This window comes from Alligator mississippiensis, chromosome 14, assembly GCF_030867095.1.
Source record: "Alligator mississippiensis isolate rAllMis1 chromosome 14, rAllMis1, whole genome shotgun sequence".
NCBI lineage: Eukaryota > Metazoa > Chordata > Crocodylia > Alligatoridae > Alligator > Alligator mississippiensis.
The window spans coordinates 26,847,351-26,865,309 of record NC_081837.1 but is presented as its reverse complement, the minus strand read 5'-3'; the positions used below and the strand labels follow the sequence as shown (position 1 = coordinate 26,865,309).

Below are 17,959 nucleotides of genomic sequence, written 5' to 3'. Positions count from 1 at the left end.
ATCGGACACTGCTCTGATGCTCTCAGCTGAACCATGCCATGTTAAAAGCAAAGGATTCACCTCCGGATCATCACCTTCATCACCTGCTAAAAGTACATGGGGCTTAATTTCCATATGTGCCCTGTAGCTGCAGCCCTTGTCAGCTTTAGGAGGAGTAGCTGCCCCCATCAGTGACTCTAAGTGATGGACAATTATTTGGGCTGGAGGGCCACTTAAGGAGTTTTGTTAAGGGAGGTGGGTAATTGATCCTATCTGACCTGGCAGCTGTGGCCAGGAGCCCGCGGAGGGAGGGTTGCACCCTGTGCCACTCCACTCTGCTGCAGCTGGGGCCAGGCTGGACTGCGATTCAGCTGCTTTTGTCTGTGCAATCCAACTCGTAGTACTTTTCTACCCACAACAGCTGGGATCCAGTGCATGGGGACACCAGGGTGTATAGGATTGCTGCATGAGCCCGAGCCTGACTACTCTTGAGGGAAATGTGAATGGGCACCAGCTACCAATGCTGGTGGAGGCAGAAGGGGATGGGGTGCCAGGCAGGGAATCGAATGTTCTAGGTCAGTTGGGATGAGAGAATGCGTGGGGAGGAGGCAGCAAACGTGATTGGAGAGACCTTGCTTAGGTCATTAGCCGTGGGCTCGACTCAGTCCGTCCCAATATAAACCCACTACAGCAGAGGCAAGCGTAACACGATCGTTCCCCAGTGCATCCACATGGCTCCGCCTTAGACTTCTCTTCAGGAAATTACTCGGAGCAGAGGAATTTCTTTGAGCTGCAGTCCCTACAACTAGCTCTTCCTTGCTTTCCTGCCTTGTTCAGTCAGATTTTCCCACCTTCTGCTCCTCAGTCTCCTTGCCGGTTAGTCATAAGTCAGAATTGCTTGGGCTTGAAGAAAGTGTTTCTTTCATGTGGCCCCTGGCAGAAGAGTCTTTGTACTGGAGTGGCGGTGCCTCCAGTAACGCCGCCACAGCTGGTCTGCAGATACTGCCTGACAATCGCTCTCTGTCAGGACAGAAGGTGGCCTTTTAGTGGAGGCCTGGACTGGGATTCAGACAATACAGCTTCTGTTCCTGCCACCAGGACCTTGGGCGAGGATTCGCACAATCACTCCATACCCCACTCACTTATCTGGAGAATCAGAATCTGGGACTCAGCAGCATTGCTTTTTTCATTGCCATTTCTATCATGTCCCCACTTACACAGTGCAGTGTACCATGTGACCCTTTTCCCACCTGGAGTCTCTAGTTGCTCCCAGAAATGATGAGTCTGACCTTGCCCATCCCTGGTGTTCCAGTATGGAAATGACTGGAGTTTGTCTTTCCTTCTCCTTTCACCAGATCACCATCTAATCTGTTCTGAGTCTCTAAGGCATGCCCACTTGCTGCTGTATGGGACCATGGATAGCTGAGGCACTCTCTTGCATGTGTTGTGCATCTAAAGAGTAGGTTTGAGCACAGCCCTCCTATGAAGGCTACCTAGGAAGAGAGTAAAAAGGTAAGCAAGAGAGTATCACAGAGGGTGGAGAAGCTGAGGTTCCTTGAGGTGCTGCTTGGAGTCAAAGGGCCTCATCTTTTCCTGCTGCTCTGACTCCTGGAGGCACTTTTCCCTCACCCACTTCTGGGGTCTCCAACTTACTGTGTTCCTGCAAACAATAGTTTGCCAAAATAAGAGAGGGATAAGAACAAAGTCACCCTTCCCTTCCATGTACAGCCTGCTCCAAGAGTCCAACTTCCTGCTTCAGCCAGGTGTGGAAAGTCAGATCCCAAAGGGAAAACCACTCCTTACCCCCAACACTTTCCCCAGGCATGGTGCTCTGGACTAAGGTACTCTCATTGGCCAAATGTACCCTGGCTACTTCTCTTCCCAAAAGCAATGTCTGTCAGTGGAAACACACAAAGGTGAAAGGTGATACTATAGTGCTTTTTCAGTCAACATCCAGGGAATAACAATTACTGCCATTGTTAAGAGCAGCTACACCAGGGGTGGGCAAAATGCGACCCGTGGGCTGGATGCGGCCCACCAAGCTATTCTGTCTGGCTTGCAGGGGCCCTAAAAATTTTAGAAAATTAATATTTATCTGCCCCTGGTTGCCTGTCATGTGGCCCTCGATGGCTTGCCAAAACTCAGTAAACGGCCCTCTGCCCGAAATAATTGCCTGCCCCTGAGCTAGACAGTCTCAGAGCTCTTCTCAGTGATGCACACACCATGACCAGCATCTGCTGCACCTGTCTCATGGAGAAGAGATAAAAGGTGTGGAGCCACCAGACTGGAAGAGGGGCAGGTAAGCAATCCAGGTGTGCTCCTTTGGAGACAGAAGAGAGATGGGGCTGCTGCATCCACAGATGAAAGCAACCACTGATGACATCACGCTGACTCCTCTCTGGTTCTTTTCGCAGTTGGACTATCTACCAACCATCTGTTAATAACCAGAAGGGTGGAAGCACCATGCTTTTGGGTTGGAGGGAATGTATAGGTGCCTTCTAGAAGGCCACCCAGCCTGACTGCAGGCTCCATGTCTATTAACTGCTGGGATTGTTCCCAAACTTCTCTTGTTTTAGTCCCTGGGATGTGGAAATGCAATAGAACCATCCAGATGTTTTGGCTCTCCAATGAGTAACATGCCCTGACAGCCCATCAGTCAGGGCCATACAGGGGAGCTGCACAGGGTGCCAAGAAATAACTATGGCCAACAAAGGGTACAAGACAAATGAAGGCAGGGAGATCATACCTGTTGAGAGCAGGGTAACAGTTAGGTCAGAGTGGCTGTCAGCTACAGGGACTGTACCACCGATTTCATTGAAGCATGAAGCAATGAATGGTATCTCAGTCTTGCAACCAGACGAAGAGTGCAGTCTCATGGCTACAGTAGGCAATGGAATCACAAAACCTGGACTTTTCCTATTTCTGCCACTATATTTTGGAAGGTCACCTTAACCTTCCATGTAATGGGGCTGATTTGTTTAACCCTGGGTGCTCTTGATATAACCAGGACAAACACAGAAACTTGATCAAACTTGTTTTATAACAGTCAGAAGCATGCCTAATAACAAGAGATGGCCAAACATTTCCTTTTCAAACATGCTTTTCAGGATAAAACCTAGCTTATTTTTAGAAAAATCAAAATTCTGGTGGAAATGATTTTTTTTCCACTAAAATTTCTTAATTTTGTGGCCAAAACCTGTTTTCCTTTTAGTTCTTTTTGTCCCTCCCATTGCGATCTAGCCAAGAAGGTGCTAGAGCAAGGCAAAATATTAGTATTTAGATTGAGGAACAAGAGGCTAAGTGAGGTCAGGCCAGATGACAAGTTGTAGTGGCGTAAATGACCCTTATCATCATTAGGCATCATTACCCATCCTTATGAAAGGAGGGTGCAAAATGCTGCTTTTAAAAGAGACCCCCGCCCCCAGCTTTGAGCACCCTTACAACCTTTGCTATCTCAGCCCTTGGCCCCTTGCAGAAGTTGCCACTCTGCAGCTGTTTAGCAACAAGGAGATAAGGATTAAGGTGAAACAATCCACTTTTTTCACTTGAGGCTCTGAATAAATAGCACATCTGTAGACTAACAGCTCCAGCCCATCACACCTTTCTCTCCTCAATGCGTTAAAGGTATGTAGCTACAATAAAGGATTAGCTACAATAGAAGGTCCCTGTCTCCCCCACCATCTGTATGGCCTCAGAAAAGAAACTTGAGAATTATTTGGTCTAAACAACACAAGAAGCATGCCAACGCCCAGACTTGACAAATCACTGCCTAATTACTCCATTACTCAGTGCTGTTATGCTGCTATAATCCACTGAATGAGCAGCTTTGAGCTTCAGGAAGAGAATTACTTGATGGAAGCTTTCCTAAAAGAAGAGATTCTATCCCAGCCTTCATGTATTGTATCAGAGAAAATGGGCAATTACGATTAGTTTTGACAAGTATTGTGAAAAACTTAAACTGTTCTCCATGTCGTCACATAAGATCATGGTTGCTGAGCAACAAGAAAGGAGTGGCAGGCAAGGGCAATATACAATCCACAATGTGTAGGGCATTGGACCAGGGACCTCAGCAGATCTGATGTGATGTCCACTCATCTGGGATGGATGGATGGACTGTAAGGTAGACAGAAAACTGGTAGAGCATCAGGCTCAGAGAGTAGTAATCAATGGCTCAATGTCTAGTTGGCAGCTGGTAGCAAATGGGAGTGCCCCAGGGGTCAGTCCTGGGGCCAATTTTTGGTCAATGTCTTCATCAACAACCTGGAAGATGGCATAGTGTGCACCCTCAGCAAGTTTGCAGATGATACCAGGCTGAGGGTGGGGGGTAGTAGATATGTTGGAGGACAGGGCTAGGATTCAGAGTGACCTAGAGAAATTGGAGGATTCGGACAAAAGAAATCTCATGAAGTTCAACAAGGACAAATGGTAGGTGTTCGCAGAGCGCGTGTAACACACTGACACAAGATGTAGTTGTGTCCACTTCTCTGTACAACACAGCTATGGGAAGAGGCAATCGTGCAATTCTTCTGCATACCTAAAGCTTAGAGAGCATTCCTCTGATGCAGGAGGCATGGGTTATATTCCTTAGTTTGGGGAGGATTCAAACCCACAGCTCTCCCCCTGAAAGAGTGCTATAACCACAAGGTAATGGCTATTCTGGGAAGAAAATTAAGTTACACAGTCCTTAAATAAAATTCAGAAATTGCTCTTAGAGCAGGAACAAAAAAACCCCTCAAAAAACATGGGTCTCCTTGACTACCCAGCTGAGTGCCTTGGCCCCAAAGCTAAAAAGTCATGACTCCTGATCCAGGAAAAGCACACACCAACTGCAGGTGCTTCCTCAACCTGAGGAAGGGTATTCATACCTGAAAGCTTGCCAAGAAGAATTTTTCCAACTGCTGGGGGTTTGGAACAGACTCCCCACAGAGGTGATACAGTCATCCACCCTGGATGATCTTCAAAAAGTGTCTTGATACCCATCTTGCTGGGGTCATCTGATCCCAGCAGTCTTTCCTGCCCAAGTGCAGGGGGGCTGGACCAGATGATCTGTAAGGCCCCTTCCAGCCCCTAACACCTACGAAACTATGAAAGTGTGAAGTTGTGTATTTAGGACAGAACAATCCTATGCACTGTTACAAGCTGGGAACTGACAGCCTGGGCAGCAGCTCTGCAGAAAAGGGCGTGGGGGTTACAGTAGACAAGCTGAATATGAGCCAGCAGTGTGCCAAGAAGGCTAACAGCATACTGGGCTGCGTTGGTAGGTTTGTTGCCAGTAGGTCAAGGGAAGTGATTATTCCACTCTATTCAGCACTGGTAAGACCACATCTGGAATACTGTGTTCAGTTTTGGGCCACCCACTACACAAAGTATGTGGATAAACTGGGGACAGTCCGGCAGTGTGCAACAAAAATGGTGAGGGGACTGGGGGACATGACTTATAGGGAAAGGCTGAAGGAACTTGGCTTATTTAGTCTAGAGCAGAGGTTGCTGAACTGTGATCCGCGGACCATCACTGGTCCGCAAGCTCCACTCAAGTGGTCTGCAGAAAGGTTGCGGAATAATCGAGAATATCTGTACTTGGCCCTGCACTTGAATTATTTTTTCTGACAACGGACTTCAGGGCCATTTTGACGTGATGCCGGCACTAAAGAAAAAATGTTGTTCTATTATTTTTATTCATATTTAATCCAGAAGCAAAACGTGTCATTTTAAAAATTGGTATCTCCCTACTACACTACATACAGTTTTAATTGGTCACATTTTTCAACTGTGTATGTGTGGTTTTCGTTGGACGCAATTCAGCTAACATACCTGTATTGCATTTACTGGTCATCGTCACGTGGAAAATACCGACTGTACCAGAATCCAGAGCTTTTTCAAAAAACGTAACAGTCGTCAGTCCAGTAAATAGTAGTCAACCCCCAGAAATGGATTTGCGGTTGAAAACAGCATATTTGAAAAAAGAAAACAACAAATAATCAAACCAGTGGTGGTGAGATCAGCGAAAAGTTTGAAGTTGAACGTGAGACCACAGCAAGCAAACATACAACTGCAAAGGAAATTTTGAGTGCAGCCCGTGTTTACCAGGAACCAGTACAAGTAGAAATACTGGTAATGAAAATACACTGAATGCTGAAAAACGGTAAGACAATACATCTTAAGCTATATTAATTTAGGCTTCACATGGACTGGTGAACAAGATGAGCCAAGGCCTCAATGTGTGTTCTGCTACGCACTGCTGGCTAACAAAAGCTGGAAGCCTGTAAATCTCCAGCATCATTTGAAGACTGTATATGCTGCTTTCAAAGATAAACCTGAATTTTTTCAGCACAAACTCAATGAGTTGAAACAAGGGACAGTAACAATGTTTGCTCATGCAACAGTAAATGTAAAGGCCCTGGAAGCTTCGTATTGTGCAAGCCTTCGAATCGCCAGAGCAGGGAAGCCTCACACTATTGGGAAAGAACTTATTTTGCCTGCAGCTAAAGAACTTGTGTTTATAATGTGTGGAGAGAAGATGGCAAAGCAGTTAGATTGGGTGCCTCTTTCAAATGACACTGTGTCACGCAGAATTCAAGATATGGCAGCTAATGTTAAAGACATTTTTGTGAAACGTGTGAACAGCAGGAGGTATTTTGCATTGCAATTGGATGAGACCACTGATATTGCTGGCCTTGCAAATCTTCTTGTATACATCAGGTATGAGTGGGAAGGGAAAGTACTGGAAGATATTTTGTTTTGTCATTCAGTGCCAAGAAGAACAACCGCCAAACAACTTTTCCAGTTACTAGATGAGTTTGTGAAGGAACACAGTATTGATTGGCAGCATTGCATTGGAGTATGTAGTGCTTTGTCGCAATTTCTGGGTACTCTCCAGTAGGGGTGTGCGAAACGGGCCCTACTCAATTTGGATTCGGAAGTGCTTCTGGTCCACTTCCGGATCTGATGCCGAGTGGGCCAGGGAATCCCCCGCGTTCCTGTGAGACACTCCATACACCCCAGCATCACAGCTTTCACAAGCCTCCTGCTACCTAGAGGTATGTAGAAAAAACATTTAAAGCTGGCTCTATGTTTGAATCTCTTAATCTTCCCAAATCTCTCCGAATCAATTCAGAGGGCTCTGATTCAATACAGAGAGGTTAATGGGTCCTCTGATTTGATTTGGAGATTTGGCCACTGAATCTGGCCAAGTCTCCACCAAATTGAATCAGGGACTGAAGCTTCGCACAGCCCTACACTCCAGTTCTTTGAATCCAAAACTCAAATAAGGAATGTCTTTTAAATATTGAGCATAACGTTTTATTGCAAGAAAGCTCCAACAAGCACTCTTGTGCTTTATTTGACAAACCAGAGGGCAGCTCAGTGATTTCAATTCTGAAATGATTACCTATCTAGTTGTTTGGTTCAGCTTCTACTGGAAGGTAATCTTCAAACTGTTTCTTGAGAGCAACAAGATGTTCTTCAATGTCATTTTTTATTTTTTTGTCAAGGACCACTTCATTTTTAGACAGAAAATCTTCCAACGTTGGGAATGCGCTGAAGTCATCCCTTTTTCTGCGACTAGCAAACAAGTCAAGTTTCCTGATTATTGCATTGATTTTGTCTCACACATCCAATATAGCCATTAAAACTCCCTGCAGCCCAGCGGTCAACTCATTTAGGTGCGTGAATATATTGGAGAGGTAAGCCAATTGCGAGAGCCAGAACAGATCTTCAAAATAACTTGTGAATTGGAATGGATGGTCTGTTAGAAATAGCTAAAGTACATACTTTCTGAAAGTAGCTCAAACAAACGAGTACGTACTTTGCTTCTTGACAACCACCGTACTACTGAATGAAGAAGTTGTACATGAGCACTACCCATTTCATTGCACAGTACACTAAAAATTCGAGAATTCATAGATCTAGCTTTTATGAAATTAACAGTTTTCACAGCAGAGTCCAAAACACCCTTCATTTTCACTGGCATTTTCTTGGCAGCTAGTGCCTCTCGATGAATGCTACAGTGTACCCATGTGGCATTAGATGCCACTTTGTGGATACAAGCCATTACCCCACTATGTCTTCTTGTCTTTGCTCGTGCACCACCAGTACATACTCCAATGCAACGCTGCCAATCAATACCGTGTTCCTTCACAAATTCATCTAGTAACTGGAAAAGTTGATCAGCAGTTGTTCTTCTTGGCACTGAATGACCAAACAAAATATTTTCCAGTACTTTCCCTTCCCACTCATACCTGATGTATGCAAGAAGATTTGCAAGGTCAGCGAGATCAGTGGTCTCATCCAATTGCAATGCAAAATACCTCCTGCTGTTCACACGTTTCACAAAAATGTCTTTAACATTAGCTGCCATATCTTGAATTCTGCGTGACACAGTGTCATTTGAAAGAGGCACCCAATCTAACTGCTTTGCCATCTTCTCTCCACACATTATAAACACAAGTTCTTTAGCTGCAGGCAAAATAAGTTCTTTCCCAATAGTGTGAGGCTTCCTTGCTTTGGCGATTCAAAGGCTTGCACAATACGAAGCTTCCAGGGCCTTTACATTTACTGTTGCATGACCAAACATTGTTACTGTCCCTTGTTTCAACTCATTGAGTTTGTGCTGAAAAAATTCAGGTTTATCTTTGAAAGCAGCACGTATTGTCTTCAAATGATGCTGGAGATTTACAGGCTTCCAGCTTTTGTTAGCCAGCGGTGCGTAGCAGAACACACATTGAGGCCTTGGTTCATCTTGTTCACCAGTCCATGTGAAGCCTAAATTAATATAGCTTAAGATGTATTGTCTTACCGTTTTTCAGCATTCAGTGTATTTTCATTACCAGTATTTCTACTTGTACTGGTTCCTGGTAAACACGGGCTGCACTCAAAATTTCCTTTGCAGATGTATGTTTGCTTGCTGTGGTCTCACGTTCAACTTCGAACTTTTCGCTGATCTCACCACCACTGGTTTGATTATTTGTTGTTTTCTTTTTTCAAATATGCTGTTTTCAACCGCAAATCCATTTCTGGGGGTTGACTACTATCCTACTTACTGGACTGATTGACTGTTATGTTTTTTGAAAAAGCACTAGATTCTGGTACAGTTAGTACTTTCTACGTGACAATGATGAACAATAAATACAATACAGGTATTGCGTCCAATGAAAACCACGCATATACAGTTGAAAAATGTGACCAATTAAAAGCTATGTATGTAGTGTAGTAGGGTGATACCAATATTAAAAACGACATGTTTTGCTTCTGGATTAAATATGAATAAAAATAAAATAACATTTTTTTCTTTAGTGCATCATCGTCAAAATGGCCTTGATCTCCGTCATCAGAAAACATAATTCAAGTGCAGGGCCAACTACAGATATTCTCAATTGTTCCGCAACCTTTCTGCAGACCACTTGAGTGGAGCTTGCGGACCGGTGGTGGTCCACAGACCACAGTTTGAGAACCCATGGTCTAGAGAAGAGGAGACAGAGGGATTTAACAGCAGCCTTCAACTACCTGAAGGCAGGTTCGAAAGAGGATGGAGGTAGAGTCTGTTTTCAGTGGTGGTAGATGACAGAACAAGGAGCAATGGTCTCAAGTTGCAGCAAGGGAAGTTTAGGTTAGATATTACAAAAGGCTTTCTTACTGGGAAGGTGGTAAAACACTGGAACAAGTTACCCAGAGTGGTGGTGGATGCTCCATCCTTGGGGACTTTCAAAACCTAGCTAGACAAAGCTTTGGCTGGGATGATCTAGCTGGGGACAGTCCTGCTTTGAGCAGGGGGTTGGACTAGATGATCTCCTGAGGTCCCTTCCAATCCTAACTTTCTATGATTCTATAATTTTTAGTTCTGTCACCAATGTCCTGTTTGATCTTGGCCTCATCATTTAATCACTCCTGGTCTCAGTTCTTCTTACTATGTTTGTGATTGTTTCCTGAGGGCTTCAAAACCACAAAAATGAGGTTCTTCTGCTCTTGAACCCATCAGGTTGATAGAGAGGATAACCAATGGCTTTCAAGCCTTTTAACTTAGTAGAAAGCAAGTCTTCTAGTGAATTCAAATGGAGTACAAAAAGTAGATTTCATAAAGCTGCTCCATCAGGAATGGTTCCAACAAACTAAAGAAAGATACAGCAGGGGCTTATCAACAGCTAAGTCTGCTGGAGCTAAGCAGAGCATAGGATGACATCAACAGTCCTTAGGTAGCTTGAATGGTTGTTTTTAAATTCACCCCACCTGTCTCAGTCTCTTCAGGACTGTATGGCCTGAGTGAAGACAACTTATGAGTACTCTGTTGCAGCCACTATTTTGGGGCACACTGCACATGGAGAACCAGCTCAGCCCTCCCAGGGTTCCTAGTCTTCTTCACCTCACCCATGTCACTGCTCCCTTGCAGAACAGTCTGGTGCTTGCAATGTGGTTGCTTCCTTCACTTGGACCTTCAGCTGATTCAGTGCTCCAACAAAGTGTATCAGGTGCTCTCAGGTTATCAGGACTCTCTAATCCTGATATGTCTGCAAACAACCCTCAGATTACTCTTGTTAATGAATTTATGGAAATTGTTCAGTTGTTTTCTAGTTCCGAATCCTCCAGCCCCTCTCTGTTCACAAGGCTCATTTTCTAAGCCACATGCAATAAAACCTTGCTTTATTTTTAAAATCCAAGCTGAGATTCTCACGTAACCCCATTACTCCAGAAACTGGGGCTTTAAAGAATACTTAGCCGACCACTCATTCCCTTTCCTACAGGATCAGGTCCACTGCTTGCTCACTGACTCCTGTTGAACCAAGCCAAGCTCTGATTTCCTGTGCCTCCCAGAAGTCAAGGAGAGAGGGAAGGGTAAGCCAGCCTGATTCAGCAATGTTCCTTCCTGCTCCAGATGAGAGTCATGGCTAAACGTTCATTAATGTGCCATAGTTACAGCACATTAAAATTTAGTACCTGTTACAGGTACTAACTCAATGCACAGTAACTGGCGCTACTGCGCAATAGCACCGGCATATGTATTTTAAGTGATACTAATGTGCAGTAGACTAATTCTACTGTGCATTAGCACAGCTTTTGCCATGACGCACTAATGCACAGTAGAATTAATCTACTGTGCATTTAGCAGCTTGTATAGAGGTGCAGCTTTACACAAAGTCTATGCCTCAGTTTCCCCCCTCCATCTTGCCTATTAAGAGTGCCAAACTCTTCAGAACAGGCACCAGCCCTCATTGTGATGAAACAGCACCTGGCACAGGGGGCACTGATCTCACTCATAGTAATGGAAAGCACAGAAGGGAGGCGACGTACATCCTCTGGGCAGGGGAATTAATTACTGAGCTCAGAGCCAGGGAACAGAATGCTGGCTTGTTGGGGTGGAATCGGAATCTCCCAGTCACAAGACACCTTCTCTGCTTCCAAAGAACATGCAAGGGGTTGCAGCACATCCAAGGACAGGAGCAAAAAGAAGCAGCATGTCTATCCTAAATGGGTCTCTGAAAGGGATGGACAGTACCTGAACTGGCTATTCCTACTGTACCCAGCAGCACCAGACAGGCTGTAACACACCTGCCCCTTACCCAGACAGAGTCACACCACAGCAGGGGCCTTAGTGTAAATGACAGTTTATTGACAAGGACACAAGGGAAAGCTTACCAAAAAGTGAACACATCGGAAAGGATGAACAATAAAACCAATGGAATGGGGCTGCCACTGACCAACCCCCCTTCCTTGCCTTCCTGCTCCTCTCCCCACATACCACGCTTCACAGCATGCAGACACACAAACACAGCACAGGCCAGGAGAGAGGCATGGATGCTGGGAAGGAGTTTATGGCAGGCAGGACTGGCTGAGTACTCAGTTGGAACTCTCTTCCCTGGGGCCAATTGAGTAAGACTTGTGGCGTTAATCCTGGAGATCCTCTTCTGCTTCTTCCAACTCACGGGCATAATCTGGTACAGACTGAGCAGAAAACCCATTATGTGGCACTGCAGCAAGGGGAAGGACCTGCATGCAGGGGTCCCTTGTCCCCTACCCAGGCTGCCTTCTCCCACCTTGGCAGCTCTCAGGCCTGCTCTGCCTACTATCACAGCTTGCCTCCAAAGAGCAAGCTTCCAAGAGGCAAGGCCACTATGTAGCTTGGCTCAGGACAGGATGGAGAACAGCGTGCATCTCAGCACAGCCAGCACTTTATTAGTTACTGTAAGAATTATTTACGTAGCGTTCTCAGCCCACCGATCCACAGGGCGCCAAGCCACCACGCTGGCTCAATGTGCAAGTGGCCAGGCTTCAACAACGCTGTCCCACATTCCTCTTAGCCAGGAGTCTTGCTGCCAAACCAAATTGCTCTGCATAGAGGACACCATCCTGTACCACTGACTAAGAATCCTGCTGTTCCACTCCTTACTCACTGGCTCAGGACTGGCTTCAGGAGTCTCCAGTTCAGAACCTGGCTGACCCTTCCTTTTCCTTATATTTTCTAACATTGCAGCCCCACTCTGTATCCTTCCAAAGAACTGATAGTGGCAAAAGACAGGTGACTGGACCCCAGCCATCTCCTCTGACTGGTACCGCAGAAGCTTGTGAATGACTTGCTTTAAGGGTAGGAAGTGGTTTAAACCAGGGAGGCATGAAGGGCCTTGGTCAAACTAGGGGGAAGATGCTGTATCAAGCAGAAGCAGGAGAGTGGCGTGGACAGCAGAACCCATTCTGTTGTGTGGCCTAATTTAAGTGCAAAGCTGTGCAGGGTTTCTGAATAGAGCAGAGGCAGGCAGCGGCTTTGCTTTTATATTAGCCTTCATGGAGTCCATTTCAGCTCCTTACCTGGGACATGGCAACTCCCCAGCACATAGAGACAACAAGCAGCCATCCTTGATCCCTGGAGAATGCCATGTGACAAGGATATATGGCAAAGAAGGGAGAGAGCACTCCTAAATCCCTCCCCATGCAGGGGAGTTTTAGACAACAGGGACTCAAATGATCCCTAGTCCACTGCCTGTGGCACAGGAAGCCCAGACCCAGCTTTTGGAATTGGGGCTAGAACCAAGGACCCTGCTCAAGCTCCATGCTCACTGGCCACTAAAACAGGAGCATCCAGCACTGAGGGTTACAAAGTAACATCAAAACATGGCAGAAGACTGACCCCAAGGGATCCCCCCCCTCCTTCCCATCATCACGTAGTTACTGCAGTACCACCAGATAAGCTGCAACTCCTGCAGTTTCTCAGGGACCTCCCCTGTTCTATGGATGCTCTCCCCCAAGCATCTGCTAGGATTTTGACAGACCTGCCTATCCAAAGCCAGGGATTATTTGCCAGGCAGCAAACCTGTGTCCTGTCTTGCTGACCTCAGAACACACCTATAAAGGGGACAAGGTGAGTCTCAGATCCCTCAGTACTTCAGTGATCATTGCCCAAGGCAGCCCTGTGCTCCTGCTCACAGCACACTGAGGTGTGAAAGTGAATCAGCTGATGCTGCTATGGAGAAACATGGGCAAGTGACTGCGATTACCCTACAGATTTCCTGCATAAGTCTTTCAGTCTGGCCAACACACACTGCTAAATGAAATGCAATCAGGCCAGTTGGAGCTGACACAGGTGAATTGGGGGCAGGGGCAGCAGGCAGGGTGGGGATGACCAAGAAAGGGGTTTTACAAACAGGAAAAAGGCAAGGATGACATCCCACACTCTACCAGGTGCCCCCAGTTGGGAAGTTTCTGTTCCCTTGGTTTTTCACTATGCTGTACCATTGTCATATAAACCCAACCAGCTCGTGCTCCCATCTACTCCACAATAAAAATCCTGTCCAGCAAATCAGTGGCTAGTGAGCAGGTGAGATGACTGGGAAATGGTGGGGAGAAGGCGGGGGAGGGAAGAGTGTAATATTTTGGATGAACTGGGCAAGTCACCCAGCACAAATACAATAATCAGTCCTCACAGGGCCTCCTTTCAATTCCTGGACATGAGACCCCTCTCATGCTCCCTCTGCTCATCATTAGCTCTGGGAAAGTCCATCTCATTCCTTTGGATACTTTCACTGACATGGATTTGCTTTTCCTTTGTTGTTTTTTTAAAGCCGGTTACAATTAAAAAAAAAAAAATCAAATGTATAAAAAATATAAAATAAAGTGCAGTTTTTATGTTTTCGATGCATTTGCCTTGTTTTAATGAACAGAGACTTGGTGGGGGGGGGGTTGTTTTGAAATGAGCCATATTTTACAAAATATTACCTACGCCTAAAGCAGTTTAGAAAATGCTGAACATTGGCACGAGATGGAGAAGCCCACGAGAAAGAACAGCAGCAGTGGTGGTGAAAGGGTAACAGGGGGGTGGTCGAAGCAGTGGTTACAAAGTTTCCATGGACGCTAAAAATATCAAACAGGTTTGTTCCCTATTATTATTATTATTAGCACGTGGAGACTAATCGCTACCTTGGTTTCTCAGTGCTTTTGACTGAAATCCTACACATGAATACAGCTGCTTCCAGTTAGACTGTTTTGCCCACACCAACAAGAGGACCATCCGGAGTCCCCCCGTTCTCCCTCCGTGGGGTGAGGCACGGACCAATCCTGTTAGTTTTTCAAAATGGCGTCGTAGGCCTGGTAGATGTACTGGGACACTTCAGGAGCCCGGCACTTCAGGGACAGCTGAGGAGAGAAGGAAACCTGAGGTAAGCTTCAAGAAAATGTCAGTGGGATACATGTGGCTAATCTTTGCTAACGTACTAGTTTTATTGGTCCCTTAGGACCCATTTAGATGTTTATGACCCACACTCCACCTCCTTATGTCAAACAGCATTAACCTCTATTAGTGGAGCTAGAAGATCACAGCCCTTGGTGTAGATGCAGCTCCAGGCAGACTCAAACTTCTCAGAGGACCATCCACAAAGTGTTTTATGTGCTGTTAGCAGGCCTGTGCGAAGCAGCAAGTATTCGCTTTGGATTTGGCCAATTCGGAGGGACAGCAATTTGATTCGGACATTTGAATCACTGTCCCAATTCCATTTGGCCGAATCAGATCCGAAGATTCGGCACTGCTTCAGAGATTCGACCATAGACTTAACAGGCAGCTGCCTCCAGCTGGTAAGTCTGTTGGGGTTGGGGGAGAGAGGCAGGAGGGAGGGAGGGATTGGGGCTGGGACAAGCTGCCCAGCAGGGGTGCAGGGGCTCTGCCCTGCTGCCGCTTGTCCAGCTGGGGCGGGGGGGGGGGGGGGATGTGGGCACGGCTCACTCCAGATGGAAGGGGACAAGTGGCAGCAGGTCATGGCCCCCGCTCCCAGCGCTGCTGCCCCTGCATCCCCCTCACCCCAGCTGGGCAAGCAACAGCAGCACCTGCCTCTGCACCAGCTGGGAGGCGGCGACAGTGCCGCCTCCCCCCCGGTGCCCCTTGGCAAGAGGCAGCAGCAGCACCCCCCCCCCCCCCCCCCGGCTGGGCATAGCTCTGGCTCCCAGCACTGCTGCCACCAGGATACGAGCACAGCAGTGCTGAGAGCAGGGGCTCTGCCCTGCTGCTGCTTACCCCTTTCGCCCGAAGTGAGCCACGCCTGCATCCCATCCCCACCCTGCCCGGCCCAGCTGGGCAACCAACAGCAGGGCAGAGCCCCTGCTCCAAGCGCTGCCATGCCCACATCCCACAACCCCCCACTCCTTCCTGAGTCCCATGCCCCCAAACCCAGCTGGGCAGCTTGTCCCAGCCCCAATCCCTCCCTCCCCCATGCCCCTTCCCTTTCCCAACCCCAACAGACTTACCAGCTGGAAGCAGCTGCGTCCAGCATGATGAGGACTGTTGCCTGTTTAGTCTATGGCCAAATCTCCAAAGTGGTGCCGAATCTTTTCCGAATCGATTCGGAGGCTCCCAATTCAATTTGGAGCTTTTAACTCGTCTCCCAATTCGATTTGGATTTAGAGAATTGTTCAGCCCGATTCGGCAACTATCCTCCGAATCAAATTGGCTACTGAAGCTTTGCACAGCCCTAGTTATTAGTATATAATTCTTCTTGCAACTTTAAATGTTTTAGTCTCGGTTACCTTAAGGATGTTTATCACCAAAAGGATGAGATATGCAAAAGCAAATTCCCATGTGTGCATGGAAAACAAGCTGGGTTTGTGGCAAAACTTTGGAAACGAGCAGTGTGAGAAAGATGGGACACTGGCCCTGAGTCCATCACCAGCTGTTCTACTTGCTCCTCAGAGTTATTGACATACTTGCTGTAATGCAGGGGTTCTCAAACTGTGGGTCACAACCCCTTGGGGGGGGGGTCACAAGTGACTTAAGAGGGGGTCGCAAACTTCTCTTCCCTCCCCAACGCACAAACACTCTGCCTGCTTCCCTCCCCCAGCAGCGATGCATGTGTTTGTGGACTTGCCCACATTGGAAGTGTCTCTTGTTTTCTAATCTCAGCGTGTATGGTTTAGTGAAGCTCAGTATTTATCTGTCAACAGTTCGATTGACTGTGCAATTGAGTGCGAGTTTTTTCAGCAGTTTCTTTTTCAGCAGTTGCCACTATTAAGAGCAAATACTGATCAAAAATAAATGTGGAGTGTGAAATGAGACTATTTTTGAGACTGCCAAAGCCCAGGTTTGAAAAACTAACAAGTGCCAAGCAAGCTCATCCTTCTCATTGAAAACTATTGACAGTTTTAAATTTGACAGTTTTTTCAGTGAAACAGTTTTGAATTTGATAAGCTTTATAAAGTGTTTTTTGACAAATATATTTCATTTAACATACAAAGGTAAATGTGCTTTATTTATCTCCTAGCTATCCTAATGAAATCAACAGCTTTAATCATTGGGGGTCGCGTAAATTTATATATTATTTTATGGGGTTGCTGTATCACAAAGTTTGAGAAACTCTGCCATAATGCACCTTTTGCTCTTCATGAAGCTGTACAATCCTTACAGTGCCACCACCCAGAATCAGAATTGTCACATTAAAATAAGCCCACGCATATGGCACTGGGGTGGCAAAGGCCAATAACTTTTTAGAAGGTTATGCTAATTGCCTTTTGAACCACCAAGAAAGATTCCCAAGAGTCCACTACCTAGCAAATCATAGGACTGCTCTCATGCTAATGTGTAATCAGAGCACTGAACACAAAACGTGGTTCCTTTGTAAGTACAGTAAAAGCTCTATTATCCGGCATCCCCCAGGAATGGGGGATGCCGGATAACAAAATAGCTGGTTAATTGAGTGGTGCCAGCTGCCGTTTCTCCTGCTGCGTTTGGGGTGTCCCTCCATCCCTTCCACAGCATTGCCGCCCCTCCCGCGGGCCCTGCAGGACAGGGTGGCAGGCCCTGCACAGCCCCACGCAGCCTGTTATGCCCCCGGGCCATGGAGGCTTGGGGGTGCAAGCTGCTTTGCCCCTGGCTGTGGGGGCTCGGAGAAACTGGAAGTGCCGCGGGGGGGCGGCGGCGCGCGGCACTTCCGGTTTCACTTTACCTTACAAGCCAGCATGCCGGTTAACTGAGCATGCCGGCTTGTAAGATGCCGGATAGCGCAGCTTTTACTGTAGTATATTTTTAAGGATTTTTTACTGTTTTATTTCCCCTTAAGGGACCCTTCCCCATGAGTGTATCTTGAGATTCTCAGGAAGGGATCCTCCAAGAACAGAAGAAATTTCACTGGCAAGAAGGAAAGCATGTGAATATAAACAGATGCTCAGAGGAGGGGGTAAAGGAAAGAGGTACATCCAGGACATGGGGGACACAGTGCTCTCCTGCTGAGGAGTGATTACCACTGATACAAAGCCAACATTGAGACAGCTGGTCTCCTCTTTAGGAGCACAGAGTCGGGCATAAATCTATAGCATCACTTACCAGAGTGGGGAGGGAAAGCAAGGGCTGCTGAATTCTGGCAAAGCTTTCTTGTTAATTTCTCTTGGCTTAATCAAATAGTAACAACCTTGGCCAATAAACTCCTGCTGTGGATTCAGCATTAGCCCAGCCAAATGGGCAACAGACGTTGTTCATTTCAGGGTTTCCCTGACTGCTTCCAGCTCAGCAGGGATTCCCTTC

General features: G+C 46.6%; 1 protein-coding gene across 6 annotated transcripts in view; it reads right to left on the bottom strand.

The window, feature by feature from the left end:
• Window positions 1-11,556: 11,556 nt before the first annotated feature.
• Window positions 11,557-17,959, bottom strand: part of AP2B1 (adaptor related protein complex 2 subunit beta 1) — a 139,273-nt gene continuing 132,870 nt past the window's right edge. For all 6 annotated transcript variants that reach the window (XM_059717064.1, XM_059717068.1, XM_059717065.1 and 3 more), the window contains one exon: window positions 11,557-14,592. In XM_059717064.1, the coding sequence (XP_059573047.1) occupies window positions 14,518-14,592 (75 nt within the window). In that variant the 3' untranslated portion in view covers window positions 11,557-14,517. The remainder of the gene's footprint in view (window positions 14,593-17,959) is intronic.